The 18869-nt window shown below is 37.9% G+C and overlaps 1 protein-coding gene across 1 annotated transcript in view; it reads left to right on the top strand.

Annotated features, from left to right (window-relative positions):
* The window catches only part of LOC127622235 (disks large-associated protein 2-like), a 161561-nt gene that overhangs the window by 25480 nt on the left and 117212 nt on the right, over nt 1-18869 (top strand). The window contains exons 3-4 of the mRNA XM_052096264.1: nt 5688-5844; nt 7948-8167. Coding sequence (XP_051952224.1) covers nt 5688-5844; nt 7948-8167 — 377 coding nt within the window. The remainder of the gene's footprint in view (nt 1-5687; nt 5845-7947; nt 8168-18869) is intronic.

The following is an 18869-nucleotide window of genomic DNA, read 5'->3' on the forward strand; positions in this document are numbered from 1 at the left end:
TTTGCAAAAGCATTCACTGAAATTGTTTAAACTAAAGTGTGCATAACGATCAGCTTAAATTGGTTTAATTGAAGTCAAAAATGTATTTACCTAAATGCATTAGGTTACACCAAAAAAAAAGTGTTAGATCAGGTAGAAATAGCTCCTTAAAGTATAAATTGCAGTATACGACTTTTTACAGTGTTACTAGCAAGTGCAAACGTAGAACATGTCCTGGTTAATCGGCTCTTGTATACTTTGGTGTTGGTTTGCCACATGATGCTCAATGTAAAATCTGGGTCCTGAATAAAAAGCAGTTCAGAACCGCTGATTTAGCCAATGCTTTATATCCATAATAAACACTTCTGGTGACTTAGTCAAATGACACACATTTAAAAATCGATCTCAGTAACTTCACAGCTTCCCCTACATAAGGGCAGCATTTTATACTGGCTATGCCTATTAACGATATCTCTTCATTTTAATGTTTTATTACATGAAAATTAATTACCATCTTAATGTTACCTTCTCTTTTTCCTGTAATTTCAGCCTAATTAATCAGCCAGCAACTAAGGCATTAACGGTCTATTATTACAGATAATTACAGACTTAAATCACAGCGTCTGTTTTATTACGTTCTCGCACTGAACCATGATCTCCATGCTTATCCATACACAGTATTAAAATAGGAAAATACACACTTTAAACCTACATCATTTTATTTGGTGCAAATAGGTTTCCCCAAACACTCCCCTGCAATTCAAACTGATAGTCCCACCCCTGTTATGTTTTGATACAGACTAATGTTTAATAATTTTCTCTCTATATTAGGCGGATATGGGTGAAATTATTTTAACATTGACAAAATTACACACGTTATTGTTAAATGTACAAATCTTTGACTCTCTTTAAATGTTAAATGACATCATGTCTTGTAAGGGTTGTCATGTAATGTCCCAGCAGAAACTTCAGTCATGAGATCTTTTCCAGCTGTCTTATATCTCTAAATAGCTCAAGTGTGGTGAATGCACTGCTTTTTGAACATTGTTCATTTTGATGATTGTGGTTGTATAATGCTGGTTGAAATGAGTTTGCATGGTGTGGAAAGCCCTTTGGCCTTCTAGAGCAAATGAAAAAGATGTATTCATCCATTTATTCATTCAGTCATAAATTACAAGGTAGGTGGGCACACAGAGGAATACAGAGCTCATTCCCTTGCAAGATGTTTCATGAAACATAAAGTGGATAGATAATATTACTCATACTGCCCGCAACCACACTTCCGGGTTCTTTCGAGCTGCAGATTTTAATGGTGGATATGGGCAGCACTGCAGTTTTAATAATCTTTTAATCATTACATAATGTACATTTTTATTGATGTTAGTAAAAGTTATTTAAAAGGGATATCTGTCGTTTACAGTTAACACATTTTGCAGGTTCTTTCTGAGTTATTGGAACAACCAGTTTGAACTTAATTCATTAGGCCTATATTATGGTGTCACACATGTATCAGGTTGCTGAATACACATCATAACACTTCTAAACCTGAGAAACGTGGCATATGAAAATCTAAACTACCATAAGACAGACAATAGGCATCTTTACTGCTTAAAAAAATGAATGCACATACAGTAAATAATATTCCATTTTCGAACTTAATAACAGTAATTTTATATTTAACAATTGTTACTCACTGCATTCAAAATAAATGCAAAAGCATCATTTTTGTAGGATGACATTATTTTTATTTGCTTATCCTGTAACAATTTACACAATTAGGTTCCATTTGTTAACAACATGTGTTAACATGAACTAGCAATGAACTATACATATTAAGCTTTTATTAATATAAGTTCATGTTAATTTCTACATATAGTAATACATTTTTAAATCAAAAGTTGTATTATGAACTTACATGAACTAACATTGATCAATTTGTATTTTTATTAGCTAACATTAACAAATATCAATCAATGATGTAAAATATGTTTACTAGTTGTTTGTTCATGATACTTAATGCATTAACTAATGTTAACGAATGGAACCTTATTATAAAGTGTTAATGCATATCTTTTTCTAAACAGTAGCTTATGTGCTGCAATGGGAGATAGGGCTGGACTGGTAATCTGGCATACCGGGCATTTTCCCCAGTGAGCCGACACACTTTGGGGCCGATCAGGGGCGGACTGGCCATCGGGAGAACTGAGCAGGCCGGTGGGTCGGCCGTGAAACGGGCTGATAAGCTAAAATGAGCCGCCGCGTTATGCAGAACGGACCACAAAAAGACGTCGCGATATGTAGAGATGGACCGCAAACACCCGAGGCCATTTTCTCTTCCCAGTCCAGCCCTGATGGGAGACAAGTTCTCGTTATTCCCATTAGAACTTTCATGGGTTTTGTTCACATGAGATCATCATTAGATCATATTTGGCCTCAAATCTTTACAGCTGCGATCTGAGTTTGTGCAATTTCTTAGTGAAAAGATCAAATCCACCAATAGCAGTCAATTGGGACTTATTAGAGCAGACGTGATAACAATGACCGTGATCCGTGAAAATGTGTTTTTTTTCCTGATCCAATTTATCCTGATGGAAACTTAAATAAGCCCAAATCTCAAAAAATCGGTAGGAAAGGGGTGTTTCAACCCCAAAAACAATTGGGTTTGTTTGTTTCTTCCCTTTTCTTTATTTAGTTTTAAAAAAATCAATTTGTGCAAAGTGCCCATTGGCAACAGGTCTTTTCTGGGCTGCCAAAAGGACCCGGAAGTGGTGGAGCAGTAGGTTTTTTTGTGAATAGTAACTTCATCTATAGAGAGAGGGATAAAGTCTTGGCTGGCGTGTGGTGACCCAACATTGAGTATGTGTTTTGGATGATTAGATTGTGTCTGGGTTTCTGGGATATGGGAAGTATGGCTAATAAGACTTTGGTTGATCACTGTTTTCAGGCCTATACTCATTTTATGTTCATGTTAAAGTTTTCAGCCGCTAGTGAGAGAATTGCAGATGAATGGAACGCTGTCCATCTTTAAGATGTCTTGGCAATGATGAGACTTCCAAAGTGCCATTAGATTTCTTTCTCATCATTTCCACACTTTCTTTCCTATCATGTCCTCGCCTAATGTTTAGTACTGTCAGCGACAGCTGCTGTCCATGTTGCTGAACTGTGTGAGACTGGAAGATGTTTTAATGTGTTCTCCAAGGCTTCGCTGTCTTCATTATTCATGTTAATTATTCTGTGATCACATGACTTGCATTATTTCTATGGTCAAACAGTTACTCAAAAGGTGTACTGGGCTAGGGCACCACACTGTATTTATATATATATATAACACTTTATATGAACCAGCAGTTCTCAACTGGTGGGTCGCAGATTTTTTTAATAGACCCATGGACAGTAGGGCAATGATACATACTACTAATAAAATGCAACTAACCAAATAATCATGCATAGTTAGAAAATGTGCATAGATTAGAATAAAGAAAAGGCTTTTTAATTTTAAACGGGAGGGGAAAATGCTTTTCATATCTTTTGTTGATTTGTCGTCCAGTCAAACTTTGGTGCAAATTCATCTCTTACTTGGTAAAAGCTAACTAAATTAGGGAAATGCCAAAATGGACAGGTTACTTCACATTCCCTCATGCTTGTAAGCCCTACTTAATCTCATTACAGAAACTTGAGTATGGGTAAATTTTTGCAAACAAACTGACAGTATGTACCTTTAATGTACTGTAAGTGGAGTAAATGCATCAGAAATGATCACGCTCTTATTCCTTTAATACATTTTTTAAATACACAAAGTTGTAGGTTTATGGTTAGGTTTAGGTTGGGGGTTGGTTTAGTAAATTCTGCATTAATGCTTTATGTATTTGGATATATATTCTGCCTTTAACCATACTAGTGTAAAGCTTAGTCTATTTGGAGAAAATAAAACATTCAGTGGACATTTCACTTAAAAGCTGAATCGATACATAAATCATTGAATGTTTTAACGCTTTGCCAAAAATGTAGCTATAGCCACGTTTCTGTAAGGTGACCAGGTTGCGAAAACCATAAACAAAATGACAAGGTAATAAAAAAAGTACAGATAAAAGACAACTTTACCCAAACTGTTAATTGTTAAAGATAGGATCACTCAACACTTAGAGCCCGCTACAACCCTTACAAAAATCTAAACTAGCCACGAACATGCAGACAATGTGTCACTCATTATTTTCACTTGCCAATGAGCTTTTGATTCACCGCAGATATTTGCCAGAAGTTTTCAGCTCTTCATTGGTAGTGGTGACCCTCCGGCAAACCTTTGACCACATTTGCATGTGAAAATGATCAATGGTGAATTTGCAGCAAAATTGTGGCAAATTTGTCAATATCTCTTGATTTTCATTAGGGAATACATCTTAAGTGCAGTGCTATGCGCTACGTCATACATGCAAAGTATGTTGGGCTGTTTGGAATACATAAGAAGAATAGAAATATGGATAATTTGTGTCTTACGTTCTTTTGCCCATTAACTGCATCATCGTTGAATGTCAGGCATATTTCTATGACAGTGACATGCTCCTTACATTATCATTTAAAATATGGTGCTCATCAGAAGTAACTGGATGTAGGCTGCATTAAAAAATTACAAATATTGTAAATATATTTAATAATTTTGAACCTACTGATAAAGAAATCATAACTAGTATCAAAAGTGATCGATAGCTCTTTGATATCATCTCCCGGTGGAATCCCCAAACTGCCAATGCAGGAACTGAGTTTAGACTCTGCACCAAGAATAGACATGGTTCTCTGAAGTCTTAGCACAATTACTTATTTCAAAGGAAATTAGAAACTTGTGATTTGCAGCACTTAATTTACATACAATACACCCACAGTTTGCATGCATACGCCCACAGAAAGCGCAAGCACTCCCAGGCAAGCCAACTTCCATGCTGCGCTGGCATGTAAAATGTGCTTAGACTTAGCGCACCTATGAAAATTGGATAAGAAGCAGCGCCAGGTCGTTGCGTGTAGCACTGCACCTAGACCGGTCATGAAAATAGAGCCCATCGAAACCAAAATTGTCAATTTTCCTATACATTTATGTTGTTTTCAATCTATGTTGTTTAATTTATGTTAAGAATATTGTTGGGCATGTGCAGTTCAAGGCAATATGAATACATTTCAGTGTTTAAAATTATTTTTTTTGTATGATGAACAATTTTGGTAGTGTGTTGGGTCGCCGCTTGTCCAATGTAAAATTTGGGTCCTGAATGAAGACTAGTTGAGAATCATTGTAATAAACAACTTACATTGTTGCATATGTCTAGGAAGGGTGAAATTTGTTTAATTGTGTGAAAATGTTTATTATTCTTAATGTATCAAGACTAATCCACATGTAAACTGAACAAACAAACCTACTGATGATTTTCTAGTTGCTAGTACCTCTGAGAAAGTACAGTTTGCTTTCAGCACCTACAATTTGGGGTGAATCTGCATGCATATAAGGCATACAGTTATTTTGAGTACTTATTGAAATGATCCACATTTGTTTCACGACAGTAAAGCTCTTAGTGTAGTCACTTTCTCTCAAATTGAACCATTAGCTATTGCAGAAAAACAGAAGTTTAACAAACTATTGATGGTTTTTCCAGAATGACTCTTCAGTTGAATTCTGAGTAGGTTACTCTGTGGCTACATTAGTCTTTGGTTGTTCCTCCATTTAGCTCTGGCTACCACTTGCAAACAACGAGAGATATGCGCCCTCACCCCAGCGTGTCTCTGGATCCAGCAATCAACTTCAACCCTCCACAATTTCGCTCCAGAAATCAGAGCTACATGCGTGCAGTCAGTACCTTCAGTCAGGCAAGCTGTGTCAGCCAGGTGAGTCCAAACATTGCTTCACTTCACGCCACTGACACACAGGTACAAACAGGTAGAATCCACCTACAGTAAGCTGTACTTGCTGTCTGAAATGGCCTGCTCGTTCCTCAGATCATAAACTGGCTTTGTGAGACACCTGAGCTCATGTGAAGACTAGACTTCTTTTAGACTTTATGCTAGCAGATTATGTTATATGCTTTGTAATTGATTTTGAGTTTCCCTACTGAATACAGCCATCTTAAAGTGTTAGCTGATATTACATGGTTTCAATGCTGTTCATTAGCTGGTTTAGATGGTTGGTTAACTGGACCACCAGCAGTTGGGTCCAGGTTGACCTTGTAGACCACTTTAACTGAGTAAAGTAGGATTAACATTGCAAACCCTATTCCTAACCCTAACTATTAACTTCTCCTAAAATCAGCGGGAAATGGTTGGTTAATAAGAATGTTGTTCAAGCCCCAACCCCAGAATCTAAATCTAAACATAACGCTATCCTTTCTCCTTCTCATATCCCTAAATCTAATTGGTTGATAGCATGTTTATCCATGTCCAATATGGATGTTGTTCCAAGAACATGGCTAAATCGGAGGTTTGGGTTCGGAGGTTGCAGTTTCGCTCTGAAATAAAATGTTTACTCTACAGACGGTTATGATTAGGGATAGGGTTTATAAAATATGCATTCCTGTTGACTGTAATTCAGTGTGATAAGTCTGGCTAAGGCTAAGTCTACATTAATAAGGATACATTTGATAACTGCATTTTCGTTTCAAAACGCTCTCCGTCCACACTAACATTTTCAAGTGTTTCCAAAAGATGCTCGTCCACACTGAAACGTATGAAAACGCTTAAATCGTGTCACTGTGTATGCGGAAAATCCCCATTGCATGTACGGTCTGAAACGCAATTGTCCTCGTGTTCCGTCGCCGGACACTAATTCCGAGTAAACTTCCCTTCGCCTTTGAAGGAATGCAATGTGAAGGTTGTACAAAGTGACATTTATTTTTTTAACAAACCTATCAAAGTGAGAATCAGGCACAACAGCGCCACTATAACACAGGCCGCCATCTTGACTGTTTTGGTTGGATAGATCACATGACTAAAAATGCGTCATCATTTTCCAAAGCATCCGTTTTAACAGTCCACACTACAACGCGAAAACAGCGTTTTCAAATGAATCCACTTTGGAGTGCGTTTTCAAAAAGCTCAGTTTTCACAGACAAAAACGCCGTCTCAGTGTGGACGGAAGGCCAAAACGGAGAGAAAAAGATGCGTTTTCAAACGAAAACGTATTAGTGTGGACTACGCCTAAATCACAGCTGGTATGCTTTTCCTGCAGGGTTATGGAGATATTGTTTTATTACTTTAGAACAAACAGATTTGGCTTTTGTAATGTTTGGACAGAGGTTAAGAAATTAAGCTTGAAAGGTGGTGTTTGATTCGCTAAGTTTCTTTCTGATGAGCAACTGTTAAAACTGTTTTTGAATGTCAGAGAGCTGAACTAAAAAAGTGCTACTGTTGAGCTGTAGTGGTATGTTAGCGAGAGGGGTTTTTCAAAATTTCCTGTTTTTTTGTTTTTGTTTTATTGATGGACTATGATGATGATGATGATTGAGCTGTCGGATAAAATTTTAGAACATGCTAACTTTAAAATGTTTTAAGTAGCCTATCCTTAGTGTTACAGTGCTAGGGCACCGATAGCATTTCAGTTTATCGGAATAAGAGTAAATTGACATTCACACAATAGCTTAGACTCTTTATAGACTCTTAATATATTTTAGCTAAGTATTTTTCAAAGTCAGTCTTTTGTACATTCAAGCTTTCCTGCTATCTGCTGCTGTTGACTGTTTGTGTCATTTTTCTGCTTTCTTCTTGAAATGTAATATTACAATAAGATGGTATTTCAGCCTGCTATGTTTTCTCATATCTATTATTGTTGCTTTCTGACATAATTCTATTGAGACATTCAAGGTCGGAAATTGCCAGTGGTATTTTCCTCCTGCTAACATTTGCTTCATATTTACTGTGCAAAGGGGAAGAATCAAAGTGAGAAAGAGAAAGGAAGAGGAAAAATTAAGGACTGCTATTCCTGTTTTTGTCTCTCAGGTGAGTGAGACTGAGGTCAATGGACAGTTTGAGTCAGTTTGCGAGTCCGTTTTTAGCGAAGTAGAATCCCAAGCCGTGGAGGCCTTGGACCTGCCCGGCTCTTTCCGCACTCGAAGCCACAGTTACCTGCGTGCTATTCAGGCTGGGTATTCCCAAGATGATGACTGCTTGCCATCAATGACTTCTTCTACTGTCACTTCAACTCTCAGATCCACAACAGGTAACCGTATGCCTCAAAAATCCCACCTGAGAGAGAGAAAAAAGGCTTAGAGCACATACCTGCCATACATTCAGCACATGCTGAACTACATACTTTGGCATACCTACATATGTACAGTGGGATTCCCTTGTGCTTGAGAGATGACTGATTTGAATGTTGTTTCCGTCCGCTTCTGTCTGTTTTGTGTGTTTGCTTTCTTGCGTCTGTGCTCCCTGAGTGTTGAAAGATGGTTGCCTGCAATTCCTTTTGCACGAGTCATGCCTCATTTTCTGGCCTTCTGATTGGTTGGGTCTGGTGGTAATGAGAGACTAGATGGGGGCTAAAGGGATTTAGGCAGTGGATGATATGACATACACATTAAAACACAATTTAGCATGCTTAAACTAGCGGAGCTATCCAGAGCACGTGATGCACTGTGGTAAAGCATTTTCACACAGTTCGGTTCAGTTTGGGTAAAAAGGCCGACTTTAGATCTATTCATAATCCCTATGTTTTAAAAATGTATTTTAAATAAAACTAAAAATATTCCTTCAGTTCAGCTTGTCATTCATTAGTAAGCTCTAAACGCTGTTTCTAGTTCTGACTGCACAAAGCAACAACTGTGAACTATAACAGATGTACTGATGTGATATGTGTTGCATAAAAACATCTTATATAACTGAGTAGAATGAAATTCAGATTCAAGCAGTGCTTTAAAAGTGGGAGTCATGATGTACAAAAATACAAATAGAAACCGTAAGTGCTTAAAGGTGCCATAAGCAATTACAGCCATTTTGCTCTCTTTAACCACATGCCTTCTCTACAAACCCCTGTCCTGTCAGCCAATGTCAGCAATCCCGAATTCTCAGAATGATTGACATTTCAGTGATAGCTTTCAGGTAGAATGGACATTTTATTCTTTTTGTATTTGCTTATAGAAAATTTAATATCTAAATAATTGACATATATCAAAATATGTGCTTGCAAAACTGATGGAATTATAATGCTCGTCTTTCAACTAAATGAATTGTTGAGCACTCCCAGCATGCAATAATGTATAAATCTTAAGTCCACTAAATGCTAATTATCGTTCAAGTCATGATATTTAGTGAATGTTAGATGAAACAGAAGTAGTTCATTAGATTTTTTTTTTCTAACTGTCTTAATATAATTTAAAGTTCATCTTCTATTCTAGTGACAAGAAGGAGAATACACTTCCTATTAGGGATGGGTATTGATACAGATTTCCCGATTTGATTCCGAATCACAAGCTCTCGATTCGATATCGATTTATATGGGTATATTTCATTTATAATGTCCCTTTTTCTTACATATGAAAGAAATTCTCTCCCAGCTGATGCTGTTAATTATAGGGGACCTTCTAACTTGGTACTATATGAAAATATTAATTTTACTATTTATATTTTATTAGTTTTATATATATATATATATATTTTTTAAATGAACAAATCCATGTATTCAATCAGTAAATATGGTAATATATTGAATTTGTTATTTTTTTGTTACATGGTCATTTTTTAATGACATAATTTGTACTATTTACAAGAATTTACATTGATTTGAACACGTGTTAAAAACCGGTACTGTCTCTTTAAGGAAACCAGCATTTCTGTAAAGAGCATCTGCAAATGAGCGCATTTTAACAATAGAGAATCAAACGGCTTTATCTTATCTGTCCTATGCGTGATTAGAAAGAAGTTTATTTTTTGTTGTTTTTGATCAACTACTGACTGTAAACAACAGAAAAACACATTATTAAATGACAATTGGATTGCATGGATCCTATCTTTGGACACACATTATGCAGATTAACTTTTATTCAACACTCAGTCAAAGGATCTTGCTGCTGAACACCACTTCACAATCACTGGTAACTTAAATCTAAACATTTACCAGCCACTCGCCAATATACATTGTAGTCGCATAGCACAAAATATTTTTTGCTAATGCAAGTGATTTCCTTTGATTGTAGAAGAGAGTTGCTCATAGAATAAAATATCGATCTTGGGATTTAAGAATAAATATCGAGATCGTTCAAACGAATATCGCGATGCATCGGAAAATCTATATTTTTACCCTCCCCTACTTTGTATCAAAGCAATCGTGTCTTAAACCATTTTGGTTTCTAATTTTAAATATTATATTGCATTGAATATTTTAATCAAATATTTTCACTCACAATTAGTTCAAAAGTTTGTTGAAAACTTCTCCCTGTTTGCTGATGTGAGCAATCTCCCTTCACAGGGGCAAAATTTTGTTCCCCGTGTTTATGTGCTTATTTAATCTGCTATTATGATTTACTAATCTCTCAGTGCATTCAACAACTGAAGGTGAAATCCCATTATCCTAATCCAGTTTTAACATTAATTCTAACTAATGAGTAATTTAGCCAGCCTAAATGAGTTTTCAAAAGACCTGACGGAGCAGGTTTGGAGGTTTTGTGCAACACATACACATCTGACATCAGAAAGTGTATATCCGTCTTATAATGTGTCTTTGCTTCTTTGTGCAAGCAGAGTGCCCACCTCCACACCCTGCCCTCTAACACCCCTGCTGTGTTTGGTTTAAACATGGAGTAAAGCTATGAACCCTATTGAAATACCACAATTTGATGTCAAATATTTTAACACAACAGAAACCTTTTTTTTTTTTTTTTTGCATATGAAGTGTTTCAATATTTTAAACAAAAATGGTCATTTGTTTTGTATGATTTGTTTGATGAGTTACACTTTGTTATTTATTTATTTTTAATTACATTTTTTTTCATGTGGGTTTCTTTGTGGTTATTCAAATTGTAGTTTGTTTTGATTGGACCTTCATAATTGGTCAGAAACCCACACTGACTGCACACACTGAAGACTATAAGGAAAAAGGAGAGCCCTCCAATCCCACCGTCTCACTCTGCTGAAGTGCTTTCACCCCATATGGCTCTGAATGCAATCCCTGTCAGCTCAAGTCAACTGGCTGTAAGACAAAACCATTGTTTTCAAAAGGATTTCATCTACTCTGTTTCACTCTGGAGGACTGTATGAGTCAGCAGTCCTGTTCTCCTTGGGTTTTACAAAAAGAAGCACTGTTTGTGTGTTAGATGCTAAATTAGACCAATTTCTTCCCATAAAGAAAGTTCAAATAATTGCTTAAGCTCTGGTATTTATTTTCCCTTTTCTCTTTGATTCCGTTAATCTTTAGTTAATCACATAAGATCCAAAAGCATTGACATACACCGAGAAGCCACAACATTAAAACCACCTGCCTAATATTGTGTAGGTCCCCCTCGTGCTGCAAAAACAGCTCCAACCGCATCTCAGAATAGCATTCTGAGATTATATTCTTCTCACAACAACTGTACAGAGTGGTTATCTGAGTTACCGTAGACTTTGTCAGTTCAAACCAGTCTGACCATTCTCTGTTGACCTCTCTCATCAACAAGGTGTTTCCATCTGCAGAACTGCCACTCACTGGATGTTTTTTGTTTTTGGCACCATTCTGAGTAAATTCTAGAGACTGTTGTGTGTGAAAATCCCAGGAGATCAGCAGTTACAGAAATACTCAAACCAGCTCGTCTGGCACCATCAATCATCCATGCGATTATCTAATCAGCTAATCGTGTGGCAGCAGTGCAGAGCATAAAATCATTCAAATATGGGTCAGGAGTTTCAGTTAATTTTCACATCAACCATCAGAATGGAGAAAAAAAAAATGTATCTCAGTGATTTGGACCGTGGCATGATTGTTGGTTTCAGATGGGCTGGTGTGAGTATTTCTGTAACTGCTGATCTCCTGGGATTTTCACACACAACTGTCTCTAGATTTTACTCTAAAACACCCAAAAACATCCAGTGAGTGGCAGTTATGTGAACGGAAATGCCTTGTTGATGAGAGAGGTCAACGGAGAATGGCCGGACTGGTTCGAACTTACAGAAAGTCTATGGTAACTCAGATAACCACTCTGTACAATTGTGGTGAGAAGAATAGTATCTCAGAATGCTATTCTGAGGTGCGGGTTGGCGCTGTTTTTGTGGCACGTGAGGGACCTACATGATATTAGGAAGGTGTTTTAATGTTGTGGCTGATCGGTGTATCAGAGAAATTGAATATCCCATAAATTCGCCATGTACATTAAAAGGATAGTTCACCCAAAAATGAAAATTCTGTCATCATTTACTCACCTTCATGTTGTGAGAAATTTTAAAGAACATACTATTCTCATACATTTACAAAGAATGGGGACTGGAGGTTTCAAGTAATTATTCATAAAGTAGTCCATACATTTCATGCATATTCAAGTCTTCTGAGGCCAAAAGCTTTGTGTGAGGAACAGACCGAAATTAAAGTTGTAATTCACTGATTGTTACTACGAGGGGCTTGGGCGGATGTCCAGATTTTCAGTGAATTAAGAGTTCAGTTTCATTCTGTTCCTCCACTAGGTACTTTCTTCAAAATTTCTCTTTTGTGAAAAAAAAAGAAGTTTTGAACAAAATGAGGGTTCATAAATGATGACAGAATGTTTGTATTTGGGTAAACTATTCCTTTAAGCTAAATTTAGCCACAGCTAAAATCATTCGGCATTATTAAGCAAGTTGTTGGGTGTTCTGTGATGGTGGAGAGGGAGGGTGAGCGGCAAGGCCTGTCTTTGGCCGGCCATCACAGGAAGGAGATCCAGGGGAAAAGAGCAGCTGGAGGGACATCAGGGATGCCTGTCACAGGTATTATAATGTCAACACGCATACATGTATCTATGGATATGTGTGTTTTTGCACTGCCTTCTCAACTGAATCAGGACTAGTCCTTTGAAAGACACAAAACTAAAAGGTCAGATTAGGGAAAACATGATTGCCCAGTGGCCTGTCTATGTAAGGCATTTAACAACAAAAGAACAACGGCAAAAATTACCAGCTTTATTTGTACTAGCACACAGGTTTTTTCCCCCTTAACCTATGTTCTGATTATTTTATTTTATTTTTGTTGTGTAGTTGTTTGTTCCTTTAAAGAATAGTTCCAGGTTCAATACAAATGAACGCCTTCAATTTCCACAGAACTTCTCCCTCCGTTTTTGTGTTTACGGTGATGAATTTACAATGGAAGTCTATGGGGAAAGTCGTTCTAGGGGGTTGTACTGTTCGTATATTTGTTAAAGCACAGTTGATATAAAATCTTCCGTACAAAAATGTTATTTGTAAAGTTCTAAATCCTCTTTATAGAGGTGGGACTACTTTTCTTGGTGAATGAACTTCTACTTATAGTTTACTGGTGTAATTCCTGTGCGTTTACCAGGTGTACATGGTCATGCTAGGAGTTGAAAGACTGGACATAACTTTACACAGACAAGGTTGATAAGCTATTTTATCACATTAGCCTCACATTAACATGTATAATGTTTAAGTCTTGTGGGTTTTTACATTTATACTGGTGCAATGCCTTGCCCTATAGACTTCCATTTGTTGTCATAATTGAAACTGAGGTAACCTGGAACATTCTTACACACTACCAAATGGTTGCAATTATTAATCATTTTATATTCCAGTTTAATTGTTTCATGACAATGTTTTGGTAGGCACTATGTTCAAAAATGGTTCGTCACTTTTAACATTTCACTTAATTTTTACAACAACCTTGGCATCCTTGAAGGACAGTTGTGTCTGCGCTTTGAAGTAAGAGCTGGTGTGGAAGATTTCAGCTGTGATGTACAGTGGGATTGCAGCCTCTGCCTGGTGCAGCCCTCACAACAACCTAAAATATTGACTGGATAGTATCTCTTCTTAATCCTGCCCCTATAAACTCCACATGGTCCAATCAGCTCTATAGATGAGCTCTTAACATATTCAATAGGGTTCATACCTCCTCGCCTGAATGACTGCATGACATTCTCTTATTGCCTTTTTCATCTTTTCTTTTGCACAATAAAAAGAAAGCACTAAAAGACAGATCTCCTGAAATTTAGCCTCCATGAAAATACCACATTTGCTACAATGCTTGGTGATTTGATACAGATCATTGGATAATAGTTGGTTTATAGCTGGTTAAGAGATAATAGCACTGAGATATTGCTACTTCATTTGTTTCACTGTGAAGAGATGGAAAGGCTGTGCAGACGGGATGTTCTTGACACGAGTGAGAAGGCAGTGTAAACACACATTTCAGAGCTAAATGTACAGTATGTGAGTAAAAGGAAGTGAATGTCCCTGACAGCAGCAACACAATGTTTTTGCTTGAAATTAATTATGTTAAATTAAAGCACAAGCTTAAAATGAATACATTCCTTAATCCTACAAATATATATATAATATATATATATATATATATATATATATATATATATATATATATATATATATATATATATATATATATATATCAATTGCTTTCCCTTAACTGGTTTGCTGGTTTAAAGGGATAGTATACCCCAAAATGATCATTCTCTAATTATTTACTCAACCCCATGATGACTCAAACACTTATGACTTTCTTTTTTCTGCAGAACACAAACAAAGGTTTTGAAAGATGAATGAGGTATTTTGGTCCATACAATGCAAGTCAATGGGGTCCAAAACTTTCAAGCTCCAAAAAGGACTTCAAGGCAGCATAACAGTAATCCATATGTCTCAAGTTCTTATTCAATATAGAGCTACTCAGTTTGTATTCCAAAAACCTGGAAGAGATTTCACCATGGGCTCCCTCTGGATTTTCCTATGGGTTTTTATAATGGCTGTTTTGAAATTATAAGTAAAATACGGTTTGTGGTAAACAGTATTTAATGATACGTGGTCGCGTTGTTCTACAACATAAATTACACGCAGTCACACCTCAGGCATTCATTTTGAAGCTGTTTTGAATTGCATACTAATATTCAAAATTCACGTTTGAGGTATGACTTTGTGTCAAGGTCAAGGTCAATTTATTTATATAGCACATTTAAGAACACTAGTGTTTACCAAAGTGCTGTACATATGCAAATGAAACAATACCAGGGCACAGAGGAATAAAAGTAACACAAAACAAGAAATTACCCATATAGTCTACAATAAACATTCATGTAAAAGCCAAGGAATACAGATACATCTTCAGGCATGATTTAAAAACAGGAATGGAAGGGGCAGACCTAACGTCCAGAGGTATACTGTTCCATAGTCTAGGGCCAGCAACAGAAAAAGCATGATCCCGTTTAAACTTTAGGTGAGAGCGAGGTATTTGCAGGAGAAATTTGTCAGAAGATCTGAGGCTTCTAGGGGTTTGTTGATAGCTCAGAAGTTCTGACAGATAAGAAGGGGCCACACCATTTAAGGCTTTATAAACAAATAACAAGATCTTAAAATGGATCCTATAATGCACTGGTAACCAGTGGAGAGATGCTAAAACCGGTGAAATGTGTTCCCTCTTCTTAGCACCAGTAAGCAACCTAGCAGCTGCGTTTTGGACCAACTGCAGGCAATACAGAGATGAGTGCTTTAGTCCCATATACAGTGCATTTAAATAGTCAAGTCTGGATGAGATGAAGGCATGGATAACTGTCTCCAGATCCTTAAATGAGAGCAAAAGATTTTTGATAAAAAAGGCATTTTAGATATGGGTCTGAAATTTTCATATTTAAATAGGCTTCTTGAGAAATGGCCTGATCACTGCCTGCTTAAGGCATGATGGAACACAGCACTGTTCAATGAGCCTTTAAAATTTAAAATGGCCAATACGCTAGAGCCAATAGTTTCCAGCACTTCTCTAAAGAGCCGGGTGGGAATAACATCAACCGAAGTGGTGGTTGGCTTTATCTGTTCCACTATATCCATAAAATCTGTGAGGGATATTGGTTCGAAGCAGGTGACTTGTTCAGAGAGGTCAAAACAACCAATGGTCATACTAGATCGTATGGCATCCACCTTACCCATAAAAAAATCTAAAAATGCTGTATAAGTCTCAAGTGTAGCATCAAGGCCTGAATTAGTAATAGAAGAGAAGATTCTAGTTATTGTATTAAACAGAACTTTTGGATTTTGAGAATTATTTGATATAGCTTCAGAGATATTTGTTTTTTGCATCTTTTATAGAATGTTGGTAAACATATAGAGTGTATTTCATGAGTTCGTAAGACACTAGCAATTTGTCTTTTTTCCATTTACGCTCAGCTTTCCTTCAATCCTGTCTGAGAACTCGTGTATTACTATTCAACCAATGTTCAAGTTTAGGTTTTTAAATTTTAAAAGGGGCGACAGAGTCTAAAATAAAAGTGCAGGTATTATTAAAATGGGTAACTATCTCTTCTATTCCTACATTTAATTTATGGAATCTATTCCTAAATTTATGTTGTAGAACTAAACGACCTTGTATCGTCAAGTAATGTTTACCACAGACCTTATTTTACTCATAAGTAAATATATTATAACTCCATTAAAAAACGTATTGAAAAAACCAGAGGGAACCCATGATGAATTAGCCTTCCGAGTTTGCCTACAAATTGACATCATGGCTGAACATCTGTTATTACATGGCTCTCTGGAATACTTGATTCTGATTAGTCAATGGCGCCATCTAGCAGTCTGAAATGCCTGAGTAACAACCGCACATCCTGGGATTCAGTCATATCAGACCAGTTATCCAAGTATTGTGGGTCATCTTTCCTACTTCTCGTATCAGTCTGCGAGCTCTACAAGTAAGCTAATAAAATAATTTCAATGTTTCATGTTCATTTGACAAGAAGTCTTGTAAGGCATGGTGGCTCAGTGAGTAGCACTGTCGCCTCACAGCAAGAAGGTCCCTGGTTTGAGTCATGACTCACCCAGGGCCTTCCTGTGTGGTGTTTACATGTTCTTCTGGTGTTTGCGTGGGTTTCCTCTGGGTGGTCCGATTTTCCCCACAGTCCAAAAACATTGTAATTGGAAACTCAAAATTTCTTGTGCATGAGAGTATGTAAGCCCTGATGGACTGGCCACCTGTCCAGGTTTTTTCCCTGCCTTAGGCCCATGACAGCTGGGATAGGCTCCAGCACTACCCGTGACAAAATATTTTCACAAAATAAACCCCACCAGAACTCCAACGCACACTGTAAGTGCTAATCAGCTGTTCAGCGATTTCATTCTTCTCGCACATTAACATAAGTTCAACGCAAATCAATATTTCATGTCCATTTATTAATTTCTTTGGGTAGTAGCCGTGTAATAAGAGGGATAATGAATGGTCAAGTCAAGTGGTTTTTATTGTCGTTTCAACCATATACAGTTAGTACAGTACACAGCAAAACGAGACAACGTTCCTCCAGGACCATGGTGCTACATAAAAACAACAAAGGACCAACATAGGACCACATGAGACTACACAACGAAATAAAATACCTATATAAACTACCTATATAAAGTGCACGTGCAAACATGTGCAAAAAGTACAGGACAGTACAACAAATTACTGACAATGAACAGGACAATAGACAGTGCAAGCGCCGACCAGTACTCAGTAGTGCAAAAGATGACAGTTTCTAAAAATGTAAACATAACATACTATGAGATAATGTTCTATGCACATAGCAGTTATTGAGGTAGCAGACAGTTATAAAGTGACAGTAATTAAAGTGCAACTCAGGACACGTGTGTGTCAAACCAGTCTCTGAGTATTGAGGAGTCTGATGGCTTGGGGAAGAAGCTGTTACACAGTCTGGCCGTGAGGGCCCGAATGCTCGGTACCTCTTGCCAGGCGGGAGGAGGAGTAAAGAGTTTGTGTGAGGGGTGTGTGGGGTCGTCCACAATGCTGGTTGCTTCTTGGATACAGTGTTTTTTGTAAATGTCTTTGATGGAGGAAGAGAGACCCCAATGATCTTCTCAGCTGTCCTCACTATCCTCTGCAGGGCTTTGCGGTCGAGCGGTGCAAGTCCCAAACCAGGCAGTGATGCAGCTGCTCAGGATGCTCTCAATAGTCCCTCTATAGAATGTAGTGAGGATGGGGGTTGGGAGATGTGCTTTCCTCAGCCTTCGAAGAAAGTAGAGGCAGCTGCTGGGCTTTCTTGGTGATAGAGCTGGTGTTGAGGGACCAGGTGAGGTTCTCCGCCAGGTGAACACCAAGAAATTTGGTGCTCTTGACAATCTCCACAGAGGAGCCGTCGATGTTCAGCGAGTGTGTTCACCTTGTGCTCTCCTAAAGTCAACAACCATCTCTTTTGTTTTGTCGACATTCAGGGACAGGTTGTTGGCTCTACACCAGTTAGATCAGCAGCTGCACATCCTCTCTGTATGCTGACTCGTTGTTCTTGCTGATGAGACCCACCGCGGTGCGTGTCATCGGCGAACTTGATGATGTGATTCGAGCTGTGCATTGCTGCACAGTCGTGAGTCAGCAGAGTGAACAGCAGTGGACTGAGCACACAGCCCTGGGGGCCCCAGTGCTCAGTGTGGTGGTGGTGGAGATGCTGTTCCGATCCGGACTGACTGAGGTCTCCCAGTCAGGAAGTCCAGGATCCAGTTGCAGAGGGAGGTGTCCAGGCCCAGCAGGTTCAGCTTTCCAATCAGGTGCTGGGGAATGATTGTGTTGAATGCTGAGCTGAAATCTATGAACAGCATTCGAGCGTATGAGTCCTTATTGTCTAGGTGGGTGAGGGCCAGATGGAGGGTTGTGGTGATGGCATCGATCCGTTGAGCGGTTTGAGCGATCACGCAAACTGCAGTGGGTCTAGTGAGGGGGCAGCTGGGTCTTAATCTGCCTCATGGCGAGCCTCTCGAAGCACTTC

The sequence above is a fragment of the Xyrauchen texanus genome, chromosome 28 (genome assembly GCF_025860055.1).
Source record: "Xyrauchen texanus isolate HMW12.3.18 chromosome 28, RBS_HiC_50CHRs, whole genome shotgun sequence".
NCBI lineage: Eukaryota > Metazoa > Chordata > Actinopteri > Cypriniformes > Catostomidae > Xyrauchen > Xyrauchen texanus.